At 36.0% G+C, this 22,702-nt stretch overlaps 3 protein-coding genes across 7 annotated transcripts in view; 2 read left to right on the forward strand and 1 right to left on the reverse strand.

The window, feature by feature from the left end:
• Positions 1–15,348, forward strand: part of LOC108692016 (tensin-1-like) — a 55,156-nt gene extending 39,808 nt beyond the window's left edge. For 4 of the 5 annotated variants that reach the window (XM_018200098.1, XM_018200097.1, XM_018200096.1 and 1 more), the window contains 6 exons: positions 9,590–9,733; positions 10,900–11,082; positions 11,363–11,799; positions 11,923–12,141; positions 12,403–12,574; positions 14,431–15,348. In XM_018200098.1, the coding sequence (XP_018055587.1) occupies positions 9,590–9,733; positions 10,900–11,082; positions 11,363–11,799; positions 11,923–12,141; positions 12,403–12,574; positions 14,431–14,640 (1,365 nt within the window). In that variant the 3' untranslated portion in view covers positions 14,641–15,348. The remainder of the gene's footprint in view (positions 1–9,589; positions 9,734–10,899; positions 11,083–11,362; positions 11,800–11,922; positions 12,142–12,402; positions 12,575–14,430) is intronic. The other variant, XR_001931946.1, reaches the window with a different exon arrangement.
• Positions 15,349–16,318: 970 nt separating this feature from the next.
• LOC108691916 (DDB1- and CUL4-associated factor 13) lies at positions 16,319–19,801 on the reverse strand. Its single transcript, XM_018199873.1, has 7 exons — positions 19,648–19,801; positions 19,018–19,409; positions 18,761–18,932; positions 18,525–18,672; positions 18,149–18,449; positions 17,893–18,056; positions 16,319–17,813 (listed from the first exon to the last, which is right to left on the reverse strand). The coding sequence occupies exons 1-7, from the start codon at positions 19,715–19,717 to the stop codon at positions 17,726–17,728; spliced, it is 1,335 nt and encodes a 444-aa protein (XP_018055362.1). The 5' UTR covers positions 19,718–19,801; the 3' UTR covers positions 16,319–17,725.
• Positions 19,802–21,589: 1,788 nt separating this feature from the next.
• The window catches only part of LOC108691926, a 3,644-nt gene continuing 2,531 nt past the window's right edge, over positions 21,590–22,702 (forward strand). Inside the window, exon 1 of the mRNA XM_018199889.1 lies at positions 21,590–21,659. Coding sequence (XP_018055378.1) covers positions 21,653–21,659 — 7 coding nt within the window. The 5' untranslated portion in view covers positions 21,590–21,652. The remainder of the gene's footprint in view (positions 21,660–22,702) is intronic.

The raw sequence follows: 22,702 nt of genomic DNA on the forward strand, positions 1-22,702 counted from the left end.
AGAGAGAGAGAGAGAGAGAGAGAGAGACTAAGCTCGGTAATACTACTATCGCGTACCAGAAAGAAAAAGAGCTAACGAGGGAAGGGAGAGTGAAGGGGGATAAGCCGTGGGATCGGACGAACGCATTCCTCGGCTTCATATAGCTGCTTGTAGCGCGAGATGCCTCGCTACTTCGCTCGTTGGCTCCTTACCGAAGGAGTGTCTACACAACATTGATATTTTAGTGACGATATATGAACCCGTCATTATTCTAGCCAGCATTCATCTGCACCGCGGACATTTAGAAACGTAGGACTCCGTCGGTATTAATCCGTCGGTATTAAAAAATAATAGAAACGTGAGCGTTAACAACGTGACGTAGTTTCCATTGTATCGTTAATGCTGCATGCTCTGTAGATGCTAGTACACACTGCCGGCATGGCAGCTGGATTATCTCGCATTGTCGCCAAACCGATTCGAGCGAAAAGCTTCGAGGACCCACGTATGACAACTGCCATCCCTCCGTTAGTTCCTCTTGACTTCACAATGGAAAATCATAATTCGTGTCGACCCACCACGTCCCGCAGACAAAAGCCGAAAGTCCTTCGTACCGCTGATTCACAAAGCTACGTCCGAATTGACGAGTTTCCAATGATCTCCCAGGCAAGTTCACTATCCGTGAAGCCGCCAGATGAATCCGCGTAAGGATTTGTCCCGGATTCCCGTCTCCTGCGCGATCTCGGTCGAGAAGATATTTTCGGCGGAAAGAGAAAAAAAAGAGATAGATGGAGAGAAAACGAGTCATCTATCGTATTGCGCAAACGTTACGGATTTTCTCTCAACATCAATAGAGCGTTTCTCTCACAAAAGATAGTCCATTACGGTTGAGGCACCTCTCGTAAAGGCTCTCGGATACAATATGAACTCTTGAGTTATAGGTGGAGGTAGGCATAAGTTATACCTGGGAGCTTCTTAATAACATGTTAGTTCCCCGGTGAAGGACTTTGTAATGGTCTCGTCACCGATTTTTCGTACCATTCATATCAGCTGCTTCATCTTCTTTCATTTTTGTCATCGTAGCGCCTCGGAGCAGATGTGATTTTGCATTTTCTTACACGCATATGTATGATTCGTTTTCGACGAAACGTTTGCTTTTCTCATAAAATATATCAATCAAGATTGGACAACTGACGCAATGACTTTGAGAAACGCGAAGTGTTCTGGTGACGAATATCACTTAGGTTTCTTATGCCGTGACCGCGCAATTTTGTTAGCTTATTATCGCAGAACGGCAAACAGTCTATAATCTATAATAACTTTTTATAAGTGTTCGACATACTGTCGGTCACTCGTGCAATTTACAATTTGAGATTTCCACGGTGATTCCAGGGAATGCCGTAAAGTGCTATTTTACAATGACTAGGCTCGCTTCCTTTCGCGCTTCCTGTCGAGAATGACATCGCAAGGTTTGCGCAATGTTCATGCGCCGTGGTCTCGAATGCTTCGTTTCTCTCATTGGACGCACATGTCAACTATTTTTATCATTGACAATGCTGCTCTCTTTCATCCATGATGCGTGATTACTATCTCTGTGCTTTATTTTGTTCGATTTCACAAGACTCGCTTCCGGGTTTTGCCTTTTATTTCACTGCCGAGACAGAACCACGATTACTCGCCGCGGAGAGAGCACATTTGCTCTCATATATAATTAAATAGAACTAATTATATAATTAGATTTTTATGTTTTCAATTGCTTGCCAATGAATATTTTGTATCATTAACATCTTATTAGCTTATTTATATTTGTTAAGAGAAGTCTAATATTTTTGTGCTATTGATACTTTAATTTAATTAACGTTAATTAAAATTTAACAATATATGTTAATATTTTCCAGGAAAGAGAATAGAATTTTTATATTGTATTTTTATTAAATGTTAAACATTTAATGTTAAAATATATATAACATAGAAAAAATAATTCAATGTTCTCCGATAAAAAGTCTATGCGTGCATTAAGTGGATTAATATACATATTACATTCTTCATTATACAAACGCAGCATTCTCGATAGATAATAGGGATTGATTGACTTACGCAACGGAGAACATTTGGATTACTCTATAATCTAATAGATACTGTGTAATGCGTATTGCGGATTAATACAATGTATAATGGCTTAATCGATTCGAGCCAAAATCATCATAACAGTAATATTGTGTCTCTCTCATTTAACCAACATTTTGAACATAATTTTCCAGCTGTGAAAAAACATAGTTGCATAATATTAATCCCAATTAGAGGAGTAAATTCGAACGTAAAATAATTTCTTATATCACAGTTAAAGGAAGAATAGATAGAATACACCGATAAAACTATTCATTTGTTTTTATAATTCTTTTTATTTTATTTATTATGTTATTAGGATGGTTCGATAGTTCAGTAACTCACGATGACTCAATATTGGTCGTTGATAACGATTCTAGGAAATATATACCATTCTCTATTGAGAATGTTTGCGTCCATATCTGAGAATTACTTCCGGAACCATACGTTCGATAAGGAGGAAACTCGAGCTACAAGAAATTTGAAGCGAAGTGTGGTTCTCCTCGCGCGTCGCATGCGTCCTCGAGGGTGCATTTCTGGAGGCACCGAAATAGGTTTAATGACGAGGCTCAAGGGTGCAGTAGCAAACTGTACGGGCCACAAAGTGGGCGTATTGTCCTACCATGATGCACGATTCACGCATCACTACATCGTTTAAACTCGCCGCTTATTGTCAAGGGCCCTCATATGATGAGCCAGACCGATGAATCGCGACAGTAAAGCCAATCAAGGCTACATCGCTCATTTAACCGACTTGATACGTGGGTTCCACGCTAATAATCCATTAATAAGAGCAAGTTACACGGTAGCAATAAACGCTTCCATTACATTATTATGAGCGCAAATTTCTGTTAATCTGGCGTTATTAAGGAAAATAACGAATCTTAATACTAAAAGTAGTATTATTTTTACAATTACTTTGAATTTGTATATATACTACATATTGGGTTGTCCGAAAAGTTTGTACCGATTTTGAAGGAGAATTGAAACGCAGAAGATTTAAATTTTTAATTTCATTTATTAAATTTAAATCTTTTGCGGCACGAACTTTTCGGACAACCCAATATATTATAACAATCGTTTTATACTAATAATGTTACAAATATATTATAACATTTTGTTACCTTATCTTGATATATTCCAAACATGATTGATAATATCGATATAAAGCTTTTTAAATAAAGAAGAAATTGAAAATCGGAAGAATAACACTCTTTAAAAGAAGTTATTAATGTACATAATGAGAGGAAATAATACATTGACCAAACCAGTAGCATATATGTGATACTGAATCATAATTTTGAATGATTAGAAGAATGAAGAAATTGAATGAAGAAAAATTGAAACGCAGAAGATTTATATTTTTAATTTCATTTATTAAATTTATCTTTTGCGGCATGAACTTTCTGGATGACCCAATACATACTAAAAAAAACTTTTAAAATGATCTTTTGACAACAATTATTGGCATAATTTAAATCCAAAGAGGTAGAATATTAAAATATTAAAATTTAAAATATTAAATTTAAAATATTAAAATTTAATTTATTCTAAAAATGTCATCTATTATTTCGACTTTTAAAGCTTTTAAATTAGCTGGGATTATATTAATTTTGGAAAAACGCAGAAGCGATCGGTTTTATAACGAGGCTACAATTTAGTAATATTTTGGTATCGTGTCTTTTAGATACGAAACAGATGGAGCGACTATCAGCAGACTCCAGTGACGTTAATTGCTGATCAAAGGGTCAGATTATGCAACGGTTGTGCTTCATCTGCGCTTCCTGACCGATGCATCTCTCTAACTATATTCGATCCAATCTTCGACCGATTTCACATTACATCGAACAAAGTACTCGCCATACGATCAAACGATATTTTGGCATTATACATCAACAAGGTTGTACAGTCGCAAATCCATAGGATTCGCTAGTTCAAAAAGTGCAGAGCCAAAATTATTGCTAATTATCTGCCTTCCATTGCAGGGAGGTCCAAGTTCGAATTCTAACTAATGGAATAATGCTTTCTATAATAAATTTATTATGAGTTTACAAAATACTTATTAGCATCAGTAATATTAAATTTAATTATTATTAATTTAATAATATTGATTTAATAATATAATATCGATAAATTCCCAGCTTTGGAATAAACATTGAATAAAATAACATTTAATAATAAAAAACGTTTGAATATTAATCAGCACGTAAATTAAAAACAAAAGCAAACTGTATAAAATCTACAAAAATTATTAATGTTATATTTTATATTAATAATAATTTTATTACTAATAATTTTTGGCATAAGAGACCTTGCACTAAATGTCGAAATATTCTTTTATTCTGTGTCGTTTACATCGATTAATATGTATTTATTAATGTATCCACATTCCGTCTCCTTTTATAGCCTGTTATTTGAATAATAATTTCTTTTCGCAGAAACGATTGATTCTTGATATTCATGAATACAATCAAAGGAAGATAAGTGGTACGTTCGCATCTTCATTATCATGTGAATGTGAATTCATTCTCTTCAAAAAAGTAAAAAGAATATTCTTTTCTGAAATATATTCTAATTCAATTTCCGGAGTAAATTCTGGCATCATTGAATAATCGCCTCGAACGTTGTAACAATTATACGTCAACGAGTCTAATGCACAAGTCTGGTCATATCGGTATAACGGTGTGTAACGGTGCAACTTGAATATTTGACATTCGAAACTACCGTACCTGTCATAAGCAGAAGCCCATAACACCGAAGGTAGAACTTGTTCATGCTTGTTTCAACCTGATTCGTCGATCGCACGAGTTTGACAGTCCTTGAGCACATGATCTCCTTTCTCTCTCAAACAGAGATTGAAAATGACAGAGAACTAGTTAAACTTCTGTTAACTTTAACTAACGTTTGTGGGAACGATATATCACAGCAGGTCACAAATTCGTATTTGTCATCTTCAGCGAGTACAGCTGCAAGCTCTACAGCATCCGCGCAAGCAAATCGGAAGAATGCAATCAAATGGATGAAAGAAGCATAATTATTATAACAATTTTATTAGTAAAGAAAGAAAAAGAATTAGAATAATGATATGAATGTACAATAAAAACATGGTTGAAAAAAACCGTCAATGGCTAAATTCAGCAGAAAAAGCAACTTTGAACTGTTGTAAGATTCTTTAATATTAGTTCATTATATTAAGATCCAGCAAAGAATTAAGAGCAAGAATCAATAATATTAAAGGATCTTACATAATAGTTCTTACTTAATAGTTGCAAAGCTTTTTTTTCTCCTGAATATAGTCTGACTATGTGATTATGTGACGTTGGTAGCGAAGTGATAATACCAAGACAGTGCGACGAGTCGGCACAATAATAACGCACGACAAGGAAGATCCGTTTACTTCATACTCTACAATTTTTCCTCTCCGGCTATTTACTCGGGAATAGAACATCGCGACGTCGAGGTAAACCAGAAACCGAAGCGAGGGAAATTCAGAGGTGCGATGAGAGGGCCGGTCCCCATCCGAGCGCCATTATTGCGAGTACCGGCTTGTGTACCGCGGGATGGTGTTGGTAGACCGGGTGTATGCGGGGCGGGAAATCTAGAGGAGCTGGAGATATGGCCGTGACCGCGCGGAATGCCTGGAATGTAGCCCGTCACGCTGCACCGGCGCAAAGCCACGGCGCGATCCATCGCCCTTTCGGTTCCCTTCCCATTCGATTCCGGTGTCCCTCGTCTTTTTGCCGAAGCCATCGGCGCAAACAGCGAATCAGTCTGTGCTCAAGCAAGCTAAAATAGCTCTTTCGAAGTCATGCCTTTTTTTCTTCCTTTTCTTCTTTCTTCAAATCTGCGTAATGTTTTATCACGCGACGTTTGATCCACGGAGTTGATGTCTCTTTTCGGTTTGATACTTCGGTTTGATACTTGAGAATTTTCGCTAACGGAAACCTTCTGCGATTCTAGAAAGTCGCAGAGTATCGCGATTTACCGAGGTTACAGCGGTACGATCACCGCGATCGATCAAATGGATCTGAATCAAAACGCGGTGAAGAGGGTCAGTGCCTGCTCGAGTCAACGTCCAGGGTAGGGTAGAGCGGAGAGGAAGAAGAGTCGCCAGTGATGATTTCATCGCGCTTAAATTCCACCTCGGGGCGGGAATCTCAGGGCCGTATTTTCGATTCTCGGCCACGGGAACGGAGGAGAAGAGTCGAAGTCGAGGGACCAGCCTGTCTTCAGCGTTCCGCCCACGACGCGATAAATTCTCTTCTATGACACGATCCTTTGCTCTTCGTGGTGAACAAGCGAGCTTCCATTGCTTGGATGGTTTTCTTCACGATTTCTATGAAACGTTCCGTTGATGGCAGGAACGTGTTCTTTCCTGTGATAAATTAGGCCTCAGATTTTCCCACGTTGTGGAACGCTACTTCATTGATAATATCTGCCGTTTTGCATTTTGACACTTGCACAAATATACGCGCCTAATAAAAATAGAGCTGCTGAAAGAAATTAAATAGAGTAGATTGAATGCACATGGACTCTACCATGTTTTAAATTTCAAATCCAACAACTAAAACAGTTGCAAATAATCTGTTCATCATTAAAGTAACAGATATGTGAATATGCAATTTCCTTTTTCCCAAACGATAAAAGAAAAATTATTTAATCGATATACCACAAATAACTTAGGTTGAATATATGTTCATCAATATATCTCAAGTCATCAATATATCTCTCATTTTTAATTATAAAATACACTGTTAAATATCAAATGAGCAATGATAACCTTAAGTAAATTTTTCAAGTAATGTTTTAATTTTTTTAATTTCCATGATGTATGTCGGAATGTAAATTAATTCATTTCTATGGTTGAATCATTTAGTTGAAAAATAAACAATGTTCATAATAACGTATGAACTTAGTAAATAATAAATTAAATTAGATTTGATATATTTTCAGATTAAATTGTTCTAGTTAAATTAACATATTGGTGATCTATAGAAATGATTAAAAATTATTCAAATTGGATACAATTTGATCTCTAAAAATCATCGCGATTCTTGAGCAATCAACATTATTGTACAATATTTGTTACTGCACGATATTATTGATCGTCTACATCGTCAAACTGTTTGTTTTCAATTTAGTGGGCATCAATAATATTGTTCGAAATAATTGTACAATAATATTGAACGATTGGGGACTCACTTAATATAGATGTTATTGTATCTCTTGACAACTCTCAAAAGGAAACATTTCTGTACATCCATAGTGGCGAACCCAATGCATTTGTATTAAAATGGAGATTCGTATGGCACTTATGGAGCAACGAAAGAGAGCGCTCGGACTTAGCGAGTTACAGAGCAACCATGCATCCGGTACGCAATTATAGCTCAAGTCATCGCCTTACCCCGCGCGCAAACGTAATTGAAATATCTCGTAACTAGTGGAATCATTCGACCTGACCTCAAACCACAAACCATGAAATTATTCGAGTGAACATTGCTGCATTTTAATTCAAAAGTTCAACCGTTGCCGCGTCGTTGTCTTGCACGAGTGCGTATTCATTAAAACGCATTACTTTCTTGCATTATTTCTTTCGCTTCGCCTTTCTACGTGGCCAAACGGCTGATCCAAGCATTGCACAACATCTCTACAGTAGGTTTCTGTAGCAACGCAGGCGGACGGTGAAAAATTCGTGCAAACCAATGTGTAGCATCATTGGAAAATACAGCGCGTTCGGCTTTGCAATCCTATCTCTCGTTTTTTGCATTTTCGTCGCTCGTACGCGGATTCCACTGGCGAGCCGTATTTCCTTGCTTTACGGGACACGTTGAAGTCAAGCCGGGATTTCCGCATCACTTGCAACAATGTCGTAACAATGTCACGGGGGTACATAGACGAAGTACTACATAGGCGAAGTATGCGAGGCTAGAATCCGAGATGTACATAGATACCCTCGCGAAACGATTGAATATCTCCCCAGACGATCTCACCACGGTTTGCATCGTGAAAGGAAAAGTCAGACGGACGAGACGTTAATCGCCACTTTCCGTCTCCGTGTGCATACAATGCTTCTCTTTAGACTCTTAGCCCTTCGGTCGACCTAATGTTCATTAATACGCATCACATCGCGGCTTTCAGTGATGAAGCTTTCCGAAAGGAGAAAGATAGCCCTCGCCGACCTTTTCTCCATTTCTGGCTGTATATGTACGTCTGCGTGACCGCTTGTAACGTACGCGCGCCCACATGCAATCTATCTGCATCTGGCTCGCGTACAAACGCGAAGCGTATCAAGAGCTTTCTAAACGCACGAGCAAAGTCGAGCCCCGAAAGCTTGCGGCTCTCCGCGAGTGCTTATTACACATTCAGACTTCGTTTTTGCGCTGCGGCAGCGTCTCTGCTCTTCAACGTGCGGTCGGCCGCACGTATCTCCTCCGCCACCAGTGGATCCGGAAAAAATCTAATTGACCCGACGATGTATTATTTTTGTGCAACGTAAATTTTTCTAGGCTTGCATTAAAGTTTACTCATAATGTTGCTCGACGACGCGAGCAATATGGTTTTCTTTTCTTTTTTGTGCACAGCTTTCGACAATATGACTGTATATACACCCAGAAAAAAAGTTGCTTCGATTTAAAGAAATGTTTCTTTGCTAGAAAAAATTTTTTTAATTTGGAAAAAAGGTTTCTTAGATTTAAACATTATTTTTTTTAAATCAAATAAAATTTATAAATTTATGACATTCAAAATTATTATTTGAACGTCAATTTCTTGAATTTCAACATAGTTTCTTTAAATCAAATAAATTTTATTTGATTTAAAAAAGTAATGTTTAAATCAAAGAAATTTTTTCACAAATCAAAAAAATTTTTTCTTTAACTGTATACCAAAGAAATATTTCTTTAAATCGAAGCAACCTTTTCTCTGGGTGTAGCACTAGTTTGAATAGGATTCTTTTTTAGTTCATAAAATTTTGCAATGTAAAAAAGTTTAATTGTCCAAAAAAAAAAACATTTCAAATTTTTTCGGTTGTCTTACAAATTATTATTATTTGATTTTAAAAAATGCATAAGAATGAAAATAATCATTTCTCATAATTTTTAGACGCTGAATGCTATGCTGTTTATAATAATTTATTTGATAAATGCAATAATTTAGCGCTAAAAAATTATGGAAAACAATTGCCCTCATTCTTCCGCTCGAAAAAAGTTATTCTTTGAACAATATATTTCATGTCACGTGAAATATCCAATTATGCTCAGTAAAATTTTAATCGTAAATATCTTGTACGTAATTCGCATATTTATTTTTTTTTGAAAGAATCAATTATAATTAATTCATTAATTTCGTGGAGCACAAACACGGAAATATTCTTTGTAATTAAACTGAAAGCAACGAACTACATTCGCGGCCACAATCGGATTGCAACAGTAATATTACGAAAGAAACAGCAAAATGCTGTGTTTAATAAAATTTGTGTCGAAACTCGAGCTTTCCTGTCTGCTTGCAGGCGGAGGAGTTGAACACCATCGTTGGCAATGCTTTCCGCATGGCGTACGTGGCGCAGCTTCAGCGCCAACCGATCCTTCAGGATGTAATCTCATCACGATCGACATCGTCTTATCGCAAGGACAAGCAGGAGCGAACGTCGTGGGTATGTTTCAAATATATCAAAATAATAAATCCGATCCATTTGAATAAATGACCGAAAAAATGCAAATTACACGAGACACAAAAGAATTGTTACCAAGCGCACTTTCCTGGCAAATAAAAGGAGCACCGTGTAGTTTAAAGTGCTAACGAAGTCATTTATTTTTGCCGCTGTCAGCTAGCGAGTTAGTTGAGTTAAACTTTACAGGCCGGTTCGGTATCGTGCCATCTGCTAGTTTTCTCACAAAAGCGTCGTAGATTGCAATTAAGTAGTTTTAGCAATTAGCGGACAGTCAGTTCCGAGATCTTCTTAAAGATTACGCTTGTTGAGTTCTATCGCAGCAATTTATTTTGCCAAACAAAACAAATAGAGACATATAGAAAGTGAAATTCAAAAGATGCTTTAATTATCCGGGAAACGTAACAAAGAACGACTCAATCGCCGCGATTATAACTTTTCATACAAAACTAAAACTTTTCTTACAAAATGAGTCGAAATCACTATAAGATTGTTTGTCTAAGTCGTACGATCGAGTTCTTTTTTCCTGCCGCGCAAGCACAATATTCTGGAGGCTATTGGAGCAGATGGTAACGACTGCTATATGCCAGGAAGCAGAGCAAATATACGTACCAGGATGCATATACACGTACAGCAGTAAGGAAGCTGCTGGAGAAGCTCACGGAAGAGCCTCTTAAATATCCAAGAAGCGCGAGACGAAAGGGACAACGACAATAACCGTGTCCTCTTCGTCTCAGAGGGCCACCGATTCCAGTAGGTGTCCCGTTTACGAGCCACGTTAATTATAAATTCGACCCAAGTCTCTCGCTTACCGTCTCGCGTCGCTTTCCGTCGCGTTTCCAAGTAAACGGTCAGTCCGCCACGATCCGCTCGATGGTCCCCGCCGCAAAATCGCCTTAGGAACTGTATGATTCCGCTGATTAAATATTCAACCCGGGAGAATTTCGAAAAGACTAAATCGTTTTGACGGTTCTGCCTAATCAACGATTCGTCCAAGAGAGAAGACTGAACCCTCGGATCCGCATTTAAGGCAATGATTGCGCGTTGAAGAGGAACCTCCGATCTTGAGGAAATAATCGGAGGTCCTCTTTAAGTACACAGTGTCGCGACGGGGGATGTAATTTTGGCAATGACCGCCGTTTCGTTTGCAGAACAAATCGCTGCCCGGAGACGACACGATCGCCGCGGGCGCTTGCAGGAATCCATCGTCGAACTCGTGGCTGAAAAGTCGGACGTCGCCCATCTCCAAGACTGGAAGGGGTCCGTCTGCAACGGATATGAACGTGCAACTCGGCAGCGCCGGCTCGCCCACGCTGCGACTCGCCAGCGTAAAGGTGATTTCATACAAGTGTAACAAATCCACGTCAGCGGAGTTGTGGCTGCTATTATATTACACTCGGGTGCTATTACGCGAAAGCGAATTAGCCAGTCTGGTGGCAACTTAGAGTAAATTAACTTCGTAGAACGCCGCGTCATCCCGGCTAGGCGACACGTAGTAGCTCTTTTAATATCGCGGCTTTATCCATTTCTCGCGTGACGCGTTTGCAGAACACGTTTACCTCGACAAGTGAAATGATTGGTGCGCGCTTAAACGACGAATTCGAATAATTTCAGGCACCAAACACGATCCCAGGTCTACGACCGTCATTTACGAATGTTCTCGGTCCCATAACGAATGTGGACGAGCCAAAGAGCTTATCCCAACAGAGCACGCCGAGCAGCGATGAGAGCAACTCGCCAACAGAGTTGAACTCATACAAGAGGCTAACGGACAAGCCACCGCTGATAAAGCGGCTGGCGATGGGTTTGACAGGTGGACGCGACGTTCTTGGGTTGAACGGTGAGGATGACAGCTGCCCGCTCGTCAGCGGTAGCAGTACACCGACCAGCCCATCGAACAGGCCCCATTCCGGAGGCTACATAAACGAGGCGATCATCGACTCGGAGGGTACGAGACCGTCATACAACAAGATCCCACCGTCCGAGAGCCTCGATAACACCATCAACGCGTCCATCACTAACGTGAAGAATTTCAACATTGAGAACAACAGGTAAGTTTATAGCCGGACCGTTCTCCATTCTTCTCTCTTCTTCTCTCTTTCCTCTCTCTTTCACTTTTTCGATAATAATGAAGGATCGGTACGAATCGTGAACGACAGCTCTTTCACTTTCAGGATAGGGCACAATTGCCCGGACTCGGGTACGGAGGCGGAATTCAAGTCGAAAAGAAGATCGCAAATTAGCACGTCGAGCAGCTCGGTACCCGCTGACGGAAGCACTCATGGCTCCACGCCAACCCCGCCGCCTTTACCCGAGAGAACAGACAGCCTGAATAATCGAAGTGAGGAGGCCGAGCTACGCAAGGCGCCCTGGTTTCAAGCTGGAATACCCAGGTTGGTCTCCGCGACATTACTACGTGTCGGAGTAAAATATAAACACACACACAAGCTCGCACTCGCGCGGTGTTTTCTCGGTGAGCCGAAATAGCACGTCGCCTCTAGCTAATTTTAAATATTTGTCGGGTGATCCAGTCTATAGTTTCCAGTAGCTACTTTTGTAAATGGAATACGCAAATCTGATTATTTTCTCTGTTTCTCTCTGCAAGAAAAGTCATCCTGACTATTTATCATTAATGATACGAATCATGATTTCAGAGAGATAACACTGGAAGTATTGAGCCAAGAGCCGGAAGGAGCATTCATGGTGCGCGAGAGTACCAGTAAACCCGGATGTTACGCCCTCTCCCTCCGTGTGCCGCGTGAATTTCAGCCGAGCGGAATAGCCCATTATCTCATAATGCGTACAAACAAAGGTTACAAAATCAAAGTAAGTCTCTCTCTCTTTTTGTTGGCATTCTTTACCGAGTATCGAGTATCAAAGTAGTTGCAAACGGCTCGCGAAAGTCAAAGTGAATCTGCCGTTGGCCAAACAGCATTCGCGTTCCCATCAAAGGACTATAAAAGCGAAAACTAAAATCTGCACGGATTGCAATTTATTTAATGTTTCTCTCCGAGAATAACGCTGATTGTTTTGATAGATGTGATGCTGTTTGTAGTTAGAATCGACGATCACGACGATTCTTAAACAACTAAATGTATAATTGCGAAATAAATTTTACAAAGTGTCCGCTATAAATTATACGCCAGAATATCAGCGAAAATACAATGGAATCTGCTAGTTAAATGTAATAATGGAATAATTGCAGAAATATAAATATATTTAACTTTAAAAAGGACATTTAAATGAAATAAATTCTGTTGGTTTTCTGCTGGCAATTGTATTATTGGAATAAGTCGGTAATATGTGGAAAGAATTTATTAAAATTATTAAAAAATTTATTTGGCTATCGATCTGATAATAATTTTGTTGGACTATAAAAGTAAGTAAGTTGATTGTTAGAATGTCAAAACTTTTTACAGCATTTTTCATTATGCTTGAGGGTTCAACATAGTTATTTTGGTAATCCAACAAAATTGGTTTCTTGCGTATCTAACACAAATTTAATACAATTGATGCCAATCGATATTTTATTCAAAACTGTTTGGCATATATTTTGCTTATTGGATCTTTGCATTTGTACGAACCTAGACAGTCGGTTCTAGTGAAAGAAATAAAATTCTTTTTAACGCACGAAATAATACCCACGTATTATAGTAGGTAGAGAAAATCTTCGTGTATAAGCGCAAGTTAATATTGAAATAAGCTGCGCGCAGGATGCTAATGCGTGAAGGGTCGAAGCTTTTAGTAGTCTGAACATTATACTCAGGACTACTACGCCTGGTGCAAAGCTACCACGCATTTAGCCATTCGGTATTTAAATGGTCAAACTTCCCCCTCTCGTAGGATAGATTAAATGAGTACGCGGACTTTGATAATCTCCGAAACCAGTATAAATGAGTTTTGTTGGATGTGCCGCGGATGCCGTTGGGAAATCAAAACTCTGCTTTCTCTCTCCTTCGCCCTACGACGACGCGGAAAATTGCATCGCACTGTAATAAGCACAATGCCATTCGAGTGAATGCCGGTGTACGATAGGCTGAGGTTCGTGTCAGCGCGTCCGTATATATGATACATTTAATATCATCTCGTTATGTGACGTGTTTCGCAATACGACTGAAAACGCGAAGAAAGATCTCCGACCGACTAATATCGCATTTCATTGTCCTGCAACGTGTGTTACAACAATGCCCAGTAACATAATGTGCATAATATTGCATAATACAATGTGCATATGATAATAGCCAAAACGATAAGCTGATTGTGTTATTTCTGCGCTATTTATCAAATGGATTTTTCTCTTTATTATTTCAACTAAACCTTTGAGCTCTGTTGAAATACTGTTGAAATTCGATTGTGACTAAATTATCTCCAATTTTGGCTCGAAAAAACATTATATTTTTACTTTCTTTTTCATTTAATATTTCTAATTTTTTTCTATAAACGAAACTGTTCCTGTATATTTAAAAACAAAAGGTATTTAATTGTTTCTGCGATATAACGCGTAAAATGAATTCTATTTTTATTTTTCGACAGACTGAATAAAATTTAGTTTCGACAACGTTTGCGAGAGAAAGCAGAATTATTACGAGCGAGATAGCAGTGGGTAAACTTTGACAAGCGTTAGAATTAATGCCGATACAGCACTACGAACGCTGTAAAATCAATAATATTGTATGTTTCAGGGCTTCACAAAAGAATTCACGACGCTCACTGCGCTAATCACTCACCATTCGGTTATGCCGGAATTATTGCCGTGTCCATTGTCGCTAAGCCGATACAATCCGAGCTTCGTCAAGACTGACTCCAGCAAGGATTTCGCGGACATCGATTCGGACCCGGATTACAATACTCTAGCGGATTTTCGCAAAATGATGGCCGATCTGAATGTTTAGAACGATCGACAATGACTCCCTCTCTCTCTCTCTCTCTCTCTCTCTCTCTCTCTTTCTTTCTTTCTCTCTCTTCTGCACTTTCCTATGGTTTGTCGATTCATTTAAAACCAGATGGAAAATACGTGAGGCACCGTTCGGTATATTTGTACCTGGATCGATTTTGTGCCATTTGTATGTAAAAAGCCGATTGTTATTCGCGATCATTATCCGCGAAGAGATTTTGCCTAAGGTAATCGACATCGGCGCAACGCACTTTAAACGACGCTTAATTAACGAATCTATCTTCTGGAAAGACTCGCACAGCCACCAGTGATACATACTCATAAGTCATTAATAACGGTAAGAAATGTAGCGTAGATAATTTAATAACTGCTAGTGTTGTATACGTACGGACGCGTGACTGGAATAACGATTCGATTTTTTTGTATTACAGCACGTGCGCCTAGCCAGATGTTAGTTTTAAGCATATGCTATAGCAATTGACGTCTGTCGGAACTTCAATCGGAATAAATTATTTTCACAAAACGTAATATATGTTCAAGTGTTCGTTACGAAGATTATTATATTTTTGCGAGTTTCTCTACGTTAAACGGACTATCGAAATCGAATTTTGTTATCGTTTGGATTGCTCTCGATAGTTGCAACAATACCAAACGATTCGTATAATATATTCTTGTTAATAAATAAACGCACAATAAATGTGTAATTGGAGCATTAAGAAGATAAGGGAATTAATTAATTCATAATTCGCGAAAGATTACGAACTTAAAAAATTTCGAGTAAATTTGATTGATTTACAGTTGAAATAAAATTTAAAAACACGTTGAAAGGACGTCAAAATGTTTTCAGAAAAAAATGTTTTGAAAGTGATATTGTGAAGGATATTGTTCTCCGAGAGAAAAATCGATAACTTTCTTTTCCGGGATAACGTTATTAAAATATTTTTCTATCTAATTCCTCTCTCGATTACAGTTTATTCACGGCGTCCGAAAAAAAATGATATAATAATTTTTATTCGACTGAACAGTGAACAGTTATCTATTTTTTCGTAAGAGGTTCGTAATTGAGGTTCGTATTACCATCGTCACACATAACATATATTCTATGGTTGCTCCGGAAGCGAGAAAGCTATTGTATAATAGCCAAATGCAATTACTTCCTCCATTTTTATGATTGGACTTTATAGTTAATCAAAAGTATATCTTTGAAATGCGAAAAATACAAGGAAATGTCACATATTCTATAGGTTCAGCTAAATGAGTTGAACCATTGAAAAAATATTCGAGCTTAAGAAAATCAAGATATATGGTCCATCGAGTCTATATACATGTATATCGGAATTAGATTCTTTCGTTTATCATTTAATAAAATCGCATTCCCGATGGTATATCGCAATCCGATGATACATCGGGGATCAAAAACGAAACAATATTCACCGAAATTTCGATAAAAAGAGAAATAGTTTGTTCTCTTTTAGTATTGAAAATGGAATAATTTTGATTGCCATATATTTCAATTATTATCTCGTACAGAATAACATGAAAAACGAAAATTTTCTGATTTATTTCTCATTCCACAACGAATGAAATAATAAGAAGTTATTGGAAAATATTCCATTATAATTTGATGAAAACAAGATATATATATATATATATAGAATAAAATTGCAAAACGAGAATAAAAACGGCTGAAATATTTTTCGCTTTGATCCCTGATCGCAATATTGATGTACATGTGTTTATATGTATATATATGTTATAATTATTCTCACTCGCGCGTTATATTTCCACACGTATATTTAATTAGTAAACGTCAAAGAGGATTAGTAAACGGCATGGAATCTTGGAAATGCAATTACGCCTAAGAGAGGACACAGAACTTCCTCGAAATTTCGACGAAACACGAATTATTGTAATAGGCGATAATTTAGTTTCTCAGCTATCCTAGTCTTGTACAGAAATTCGCGCATAGTTACGACAATGAAATCATACGATGCGTAGATAAACTATCGTATTTAAAATAACGATTGTCAACATCGACCAGACACTAAACTGCACTTTTTTATATACCAGAAAATAATTTTTCGAGTGTAATCACCACATATTAGCGATTCCTTGGCTATTAAATAGGATGTACAAGCTACATCGAAATTTACAAACTGCCATCTCATTAAAATCATTTATTATCATCGTTATTCATTATAAAAAAATAAGAGTAAATATTAAGCTGCAACAGTCTCGGTGATTAAATTTTTATGCTATAGGGATATAAAGACAACATAGCGTACATTTTGTAGCATTGAATATTAAATTTTCTAAAATGATGACGGTTTCGATTCCTGCACGACAAATGAGATTGCATCATAATTTGTCGATAAGTATATAGTATTCAGACTTTCTAGTGACGCATTGTGTTAAAGAAAATTCAGAATTACGCATATAATGCATTGAAATCATATGTATGATATGTATAATAGATTTCTGCAAATATGAATTGATTGTGACTTTCTACAATGTGTCACTATAACGCGTTAATGATAACGCGAATTGCTAAAATTTATTGTAATAACAAGTCTCGTCAGAAATATCTGTATCTGTAAAACTTCGTTACATCTACCATAAATCATTTTTTAAATACATAGCCGCAATTGCGTAAAAACAGTGATGTGTCTCATGTCGTTAATCTCATCGCACATGCGCGATCTAATGGAATGTGCAAAAATTTTAAAATAGCATTTTTGGAATATCAAGTTAAAAATAACAAGGGAAAAATGAAGTGTTTGTATTAAATCGATTAATGCGTGCTAAGATTAATCGCGCAAAAAACACAGCATAATTAACTGTTGTAATGTACGCTACGCATGACATTAATCACTGCTTGAGGTTTGTAATGTTTCATGAATTTTTATTATCGCAATGCGTTGTATAATGTCAAGAGAAATTATTTATTACAATAAATATAATACAAAGTATTCCTTACGACTGCATATCTTGTAGAATCCAACAGTATAAATTCAATGATTTAAAACGAGTCGCTAAATAAAGGTCGAACTGTGACAGATAAAAAGATACAAATATGTACCGTTTCAACTTTCATGAGCCACAACATTTTTTTGCCTTTCTGATACAAACGGTATAGTTCCCTTTTTAGAATGATAACGTCTATTAGCCTCCCTGCGAGATAAAACATATTATAACACTATTCAAAAGTATATTTTAAAATTCGAACACTATGATTTTTCATTATACTTACTTGCGTTTACTTTTCTCGCGAATCGTTCGTAATTCGGCTCGCGCATTATATATGTGTTTCGGTACTTGTCTATGACGTGCAATTCGTCGAACTTCCGGATGCGCCGCGTATTTTTCTTTCAAAGCGTCATTGACAAGCAGTGCGTTTCTTTCTCTAGCTCTCAGCTATTGAAATTAGGAACAGAGACATGGAGAATATTATCGCTAACTGAAAAATTGCTTATAAATTCGTGGAATTGTGATATCTATATGCTTACAATGCCGAGCTTTTCCGATGCTTTAGCCTTCCATATACGAAGATTCATTTCATCGCTGCCGCTAATTACAAATTTGTTATCAAGCGACCATCCTACGCAGGTAAGTCTGTGCATGCGTCTTGTGTGATATACTTCTCGTGAGTGACCTTTATTCGCTTCGAAAATACGAATCGATTTGTCATAGCTGCCCGAAACAAATTCTCTCCCTGTCGGAGAATAATCCACATCTATTACGGCCTCTACGTGATCCATATGTACGTTAACCGGCGTTTTCATCTTGCGGGTATCATATGTGTACAAACTAAAACAAATACATTTAAGATTAATCGCGAAGAAATTGCAGGAAGTCATTCTTTGATGTTCTATTTTATCTTACTTATAATCTTCATTGGCACAGGTAAAGATAAAAGCTTCCATAGGATTCCAAGAGAGCTTGTTGCTACGTAATTTCATTATTATCCTTGTTAAAGGTCCTGTTTCTCTAGTGTCATATAAAATTATGCTGCGATCACTGGCGCAAGAAGCTGGAAATTAAAATTAAATTTGACATAAAGCATATTTTATTATCTCATATGCATATAGAATATAATAATCTTTCATCAAACGTTGTACCTAAAAGATCTTTTTGTATAGGATTAAACTTTATGTCGAGTAGACTATCTACACCCCATTTAAATGTACGAAGTGGCTCATTACGAGTATCCTCCCACATTTGACATATTCCTTCTCCACAAGTAACAAATGTAGGGTTAGCTCGATGATGAGTTATGCCAGTTAATACTGTCTATGGACAAAGAAATTGCTTAAAAAGTTTTAAATATATTCATATTTGGTAAATTTTAAGAAAATTATATCCAAAAGCCATATACTTTGTTGACAATAGTATTCACAGGTTCTCCATCTTCATCAGCAGAGATTACGTCCCAAGTTTTGATCGTTTTGTCATCACTGACTGTAATGAAATGTTTTCCATCTGGCATGTACGCAATACCGCGAACTATGCCATCGTGAGCCAAAAATGCACGTGTACACGTGCCCAGGCTGAGAGACCACGTTCTCACCTCGCCATCGTAAGCGCCGCTGAGAATTGTGGACAGCTGAGAGGGATGCTTGCATATGCAGGATACTGCATCCCTGTGGCCTTCTAAATTGCCTATAAAAGGTTTCGCGAATACCTTTTCTAATTTAACAGCGTTCAGTGCTTTTGTGTATTCCCTGGCCGCTTGAAAGGGATGTAAAGAGGGATCGAAATTTCGTGGAACTGTAAATGATAAAACACTATCCCATTATTGCTGTTTTTTTTTAGATTATTTCCACCGATTAGTAGAATTTATGCGCCTTCAACCTTCTCTTGAAATTATATGACTGGGCATTAATTATCTTAATGTGCTATTGCCTTTTAAATAATTTTGCTCAGCTTTTTGATATAATTGAATATAATTTTCATTGCTATGTTCCGCATCAGGTTAGATCTATAAATATCTTGGCGATTTACTTACTTTTATGAATGTCTCGTTTAGTCTCTCGTAAGTATTCATCAGGATTCCTACTTAATACTTTAACTTTCATCTTCAAGCAAGAACTACGTACTTTTTTATCAAAATATTCATAAAAGATTGTCTTCTTGATCTCACGTGTTCGTCTTCCAGGTATTTTAGGATAAACAGAAGAGAGTGACGAATGCGACATCTATGAAGACTCTGTGGCAACTACTAGTGATGTATTTAAAAATGGCTGTGTAGTTAAAATATGATTGACCAACATTATTGACTAACATTATTTTGAAGTCTTTTAAAAAATTAAACAACTTCAAAGTTTATACTCTTATGCCCATTAGTCAGAGTTTGCCCTTCAGAATGCTTTAAAACAATATAAAAATATAAAAATTGGAAACTTTTCCAAGTAGATGTCTTTCTTGTGCTCGTTTCCATCAATATACAATATACAATAGATTACTTTAATCTCGGTTCAACTTACTTTTCGTCTTTTTCTAGTTCTAAAAATTAGAAAAAGATGAAAAGTTTCCAATTTCTATATTTTTAATATATTGTTTTAAAGCGTTCTGAAAGGCAAACTTCGATTAACTTAATCGACGATTAATTCAATCGATAATTAGGTCCGATCTCACCAACTCCGATTAACTTAATCAGCCGATTAGTCTATCGGAATTAACCGCATTTGTTATTTTGTTTGACGATAAATGCGATTGGTTAATTTCAATAGACTAATCGGCCGATTAAATTGATCAGAGTTAATAAGACTGGCCTTAATATTATAAAGGAAATAATATTAAATCTTAAAAAAAAATTTGTTTTAATTTTTTGCAATGCATTAAATAATAAAAAGATTAATAATTCTAGCCATATAAACAAAATGATACAGACATTGACTGACAAGTTCCCCTTTTTTGCAAAAAATATCACATTAAACCTGCAGCACACGCGATGCATGTTTTTTTACTGGATAACTGTTTTTTTACTGGTAAATTATTAGAAATTCTACGTTTCGTGTGACACAATTTTAGTAGTGATACAATTTTAGTAATTTACTAAACGCAAGCAATCCAGCAGGAAAACACTTAAATCGAGTGCTACAAGCATTAATTTCTGTATGTCAAAGCAGCGTGTCATAGTAAGGTGCAATTTTTATCAGTTTCATAATGATGTCATAGCGATATCATTTGTGATAAAACGGACATTTGCACATCACCATGATTTTATTATGATATAACTATAACTTTCTTTTGTCATTAGAATTAATTATCAAAATATATCTTCGATTAACAAATTATACATACATCCCTGATGAAAATAAAATCAAGGAGTCGATTCTATATTTTCAAACAAGGTAAAAATTACAAAAGTGAGCAAATTTATTAGATGTTGATCAATGAAATTATCAATATTCTAATAAATTCGTTCATTTTTGTAATTTTCACCTCGTTTCAAGATACAGAATCGATTCCCAGAAAGTAAGTCGAATGTAATGGAAGAGTAACAGAAGCGTAAACGAAACTTCTAGAAGGCGAAAATTGGAACAATGAAATGTAAAAGAAGCATTTATGCTTCTTTAATATTTGATGTTTCAATTTACGCTCCGATTTTTACTTTCATTAGAGATGTAGGTATACGTTTGGCATAACATATGTGTTTTAAAAAATGAAAATGAAATAATTGCTCTTCATACGTACATTTACAACTAACGTTAAATATCTAAATAAATATATTTAATCAAACTGATGGCGATTATATTGTAATCGTTATAATCAATCAATATGATACATTCAATTGGAAAGGTGTGAAAGTATAACAGTATCATATCGCTATATACGTTCTAAGTAAGTTTAATATTATATGCGAAGAGTAAAGAAAAGAGATAGAGAGTGAAATATTTCGGCAAATAAGATTACGAGCGATAAGATTACACAAACTTTTAACTCGGAGTACAGGTACGACAAGCGTCATCTTGCATTTAGACTTCGACCGTGCCGAATCAATTTCCACTATGCCAGGTAAAGATTTCTCTAAAATATATTAAAATAAGTAAATATAAATTTTTTTTAATTTTTTGGCATTTAGAAGATCTTTTTTCTTACTCATCTTATTTTACTTTATTATTTTACTTTATTCTCTAACTTTTTATCGACATTTGCATTGAGGATGTTTTATCGGTTCTTGTGTTTTAATCATTTTATTACTAAAAATAAATTTGCAAATATTGAATTTTAAAACTCGAATTACAATTCTATTATTTATCTGGATAATATAAATCTAGTTAAAGAATCTGGATTATTAAAATCTAATTAAAAATCTAGTTACAGGATGTGCAGTTGCTATTTTTGGAAATTAATTTTCTGAAATTTAATTATGAGCAGATTAATCTAAATCAAATTAATTTAGTTCAATTTACATTTAATAATAACATGAAATTTATTTTTTATGATTTAACTTAAGATTGAATAATTCTGTGACATATTGCATGAATATACATATGTTTACGTGTAATATTGCGTTATATATTAAGTAGTTATTATTATTATTAAGTAGTTATTATTATGATAATAGCTGTATCAATTTAACTGTAAAAATAGTCGTACATAATTAATTTTTTTTATCAGAAGTGCAAAGAAATCTATCATTAAATCTATCATTAAATAAGAAATCTATCATTAAATATAGTTACTTTATTTTTAAAGTATGTGAATTATATGAATTATAAAGGTAATATGTATGTGGTGAAGTCATCGATTATAAGAATCATCTAGAAGTCTTATCATATCGATGACAAAGAGCATGTGTTAGTATCAATGTATAATATTACGTAACACATATATTCGTTTTATATACTACTTATTTATGAAATTGTTCAAAATAAGATTATATCATTCAATGAAATTAAATATTTCATTATTAGATATCAAAATCATCATGATGAATATCAATTGGATTAAATGATTATTAAAACATAGATTAATAATTTTTTTTGCATCACAAATATGTCTAAAATTTAGAAAAACATATAAACTGTATGGTATATAATTTTAAAAATGTAGGT

The sequence above is a fragment of the Atta colombica genome, unplaced genomic scaffold, assembly GCF_001594045.1.
Source record: "Atta colombica isolate Treedump-2 unplaced genomic scaffold, Acol1.0 scaffold55, whole genome shotgun sequence".
NCBI classification, from domain to species: domain Eukaryota; kingdom Metazoa; phylum Arthropoda; class Insecta; order Hymenoptera; family Formicidae; genus Atta; species Atta colombica.

What these genes read in the sequence shown, in the direction of transcription:
- LOC108691916 (XM_018199873.1), bottom strand. Translation starts at nt 19,717, where the DNA reads ATGAAAGTTAAAGTATTAAGTAGGAATCCTGATGAATACTTACGAGAG. An exon ending in TAAACGAGACATTCATAAAA is followed by an intron (nt 19,410 to 19,647) that starts GTAAGTAAATCG and finishes TATCATTTACAG; the next exon opens with TTCCACGAAATTTCGATCCC. An exon ending in TGAATACTATTGTCAACAAA is followed by an intron (nt 18,933 to 19,017) that starts GTATATGGCTTT and finishes CTTTGTCCATAG; the next exon opens with ACAGTATTAACTGGCATAAC.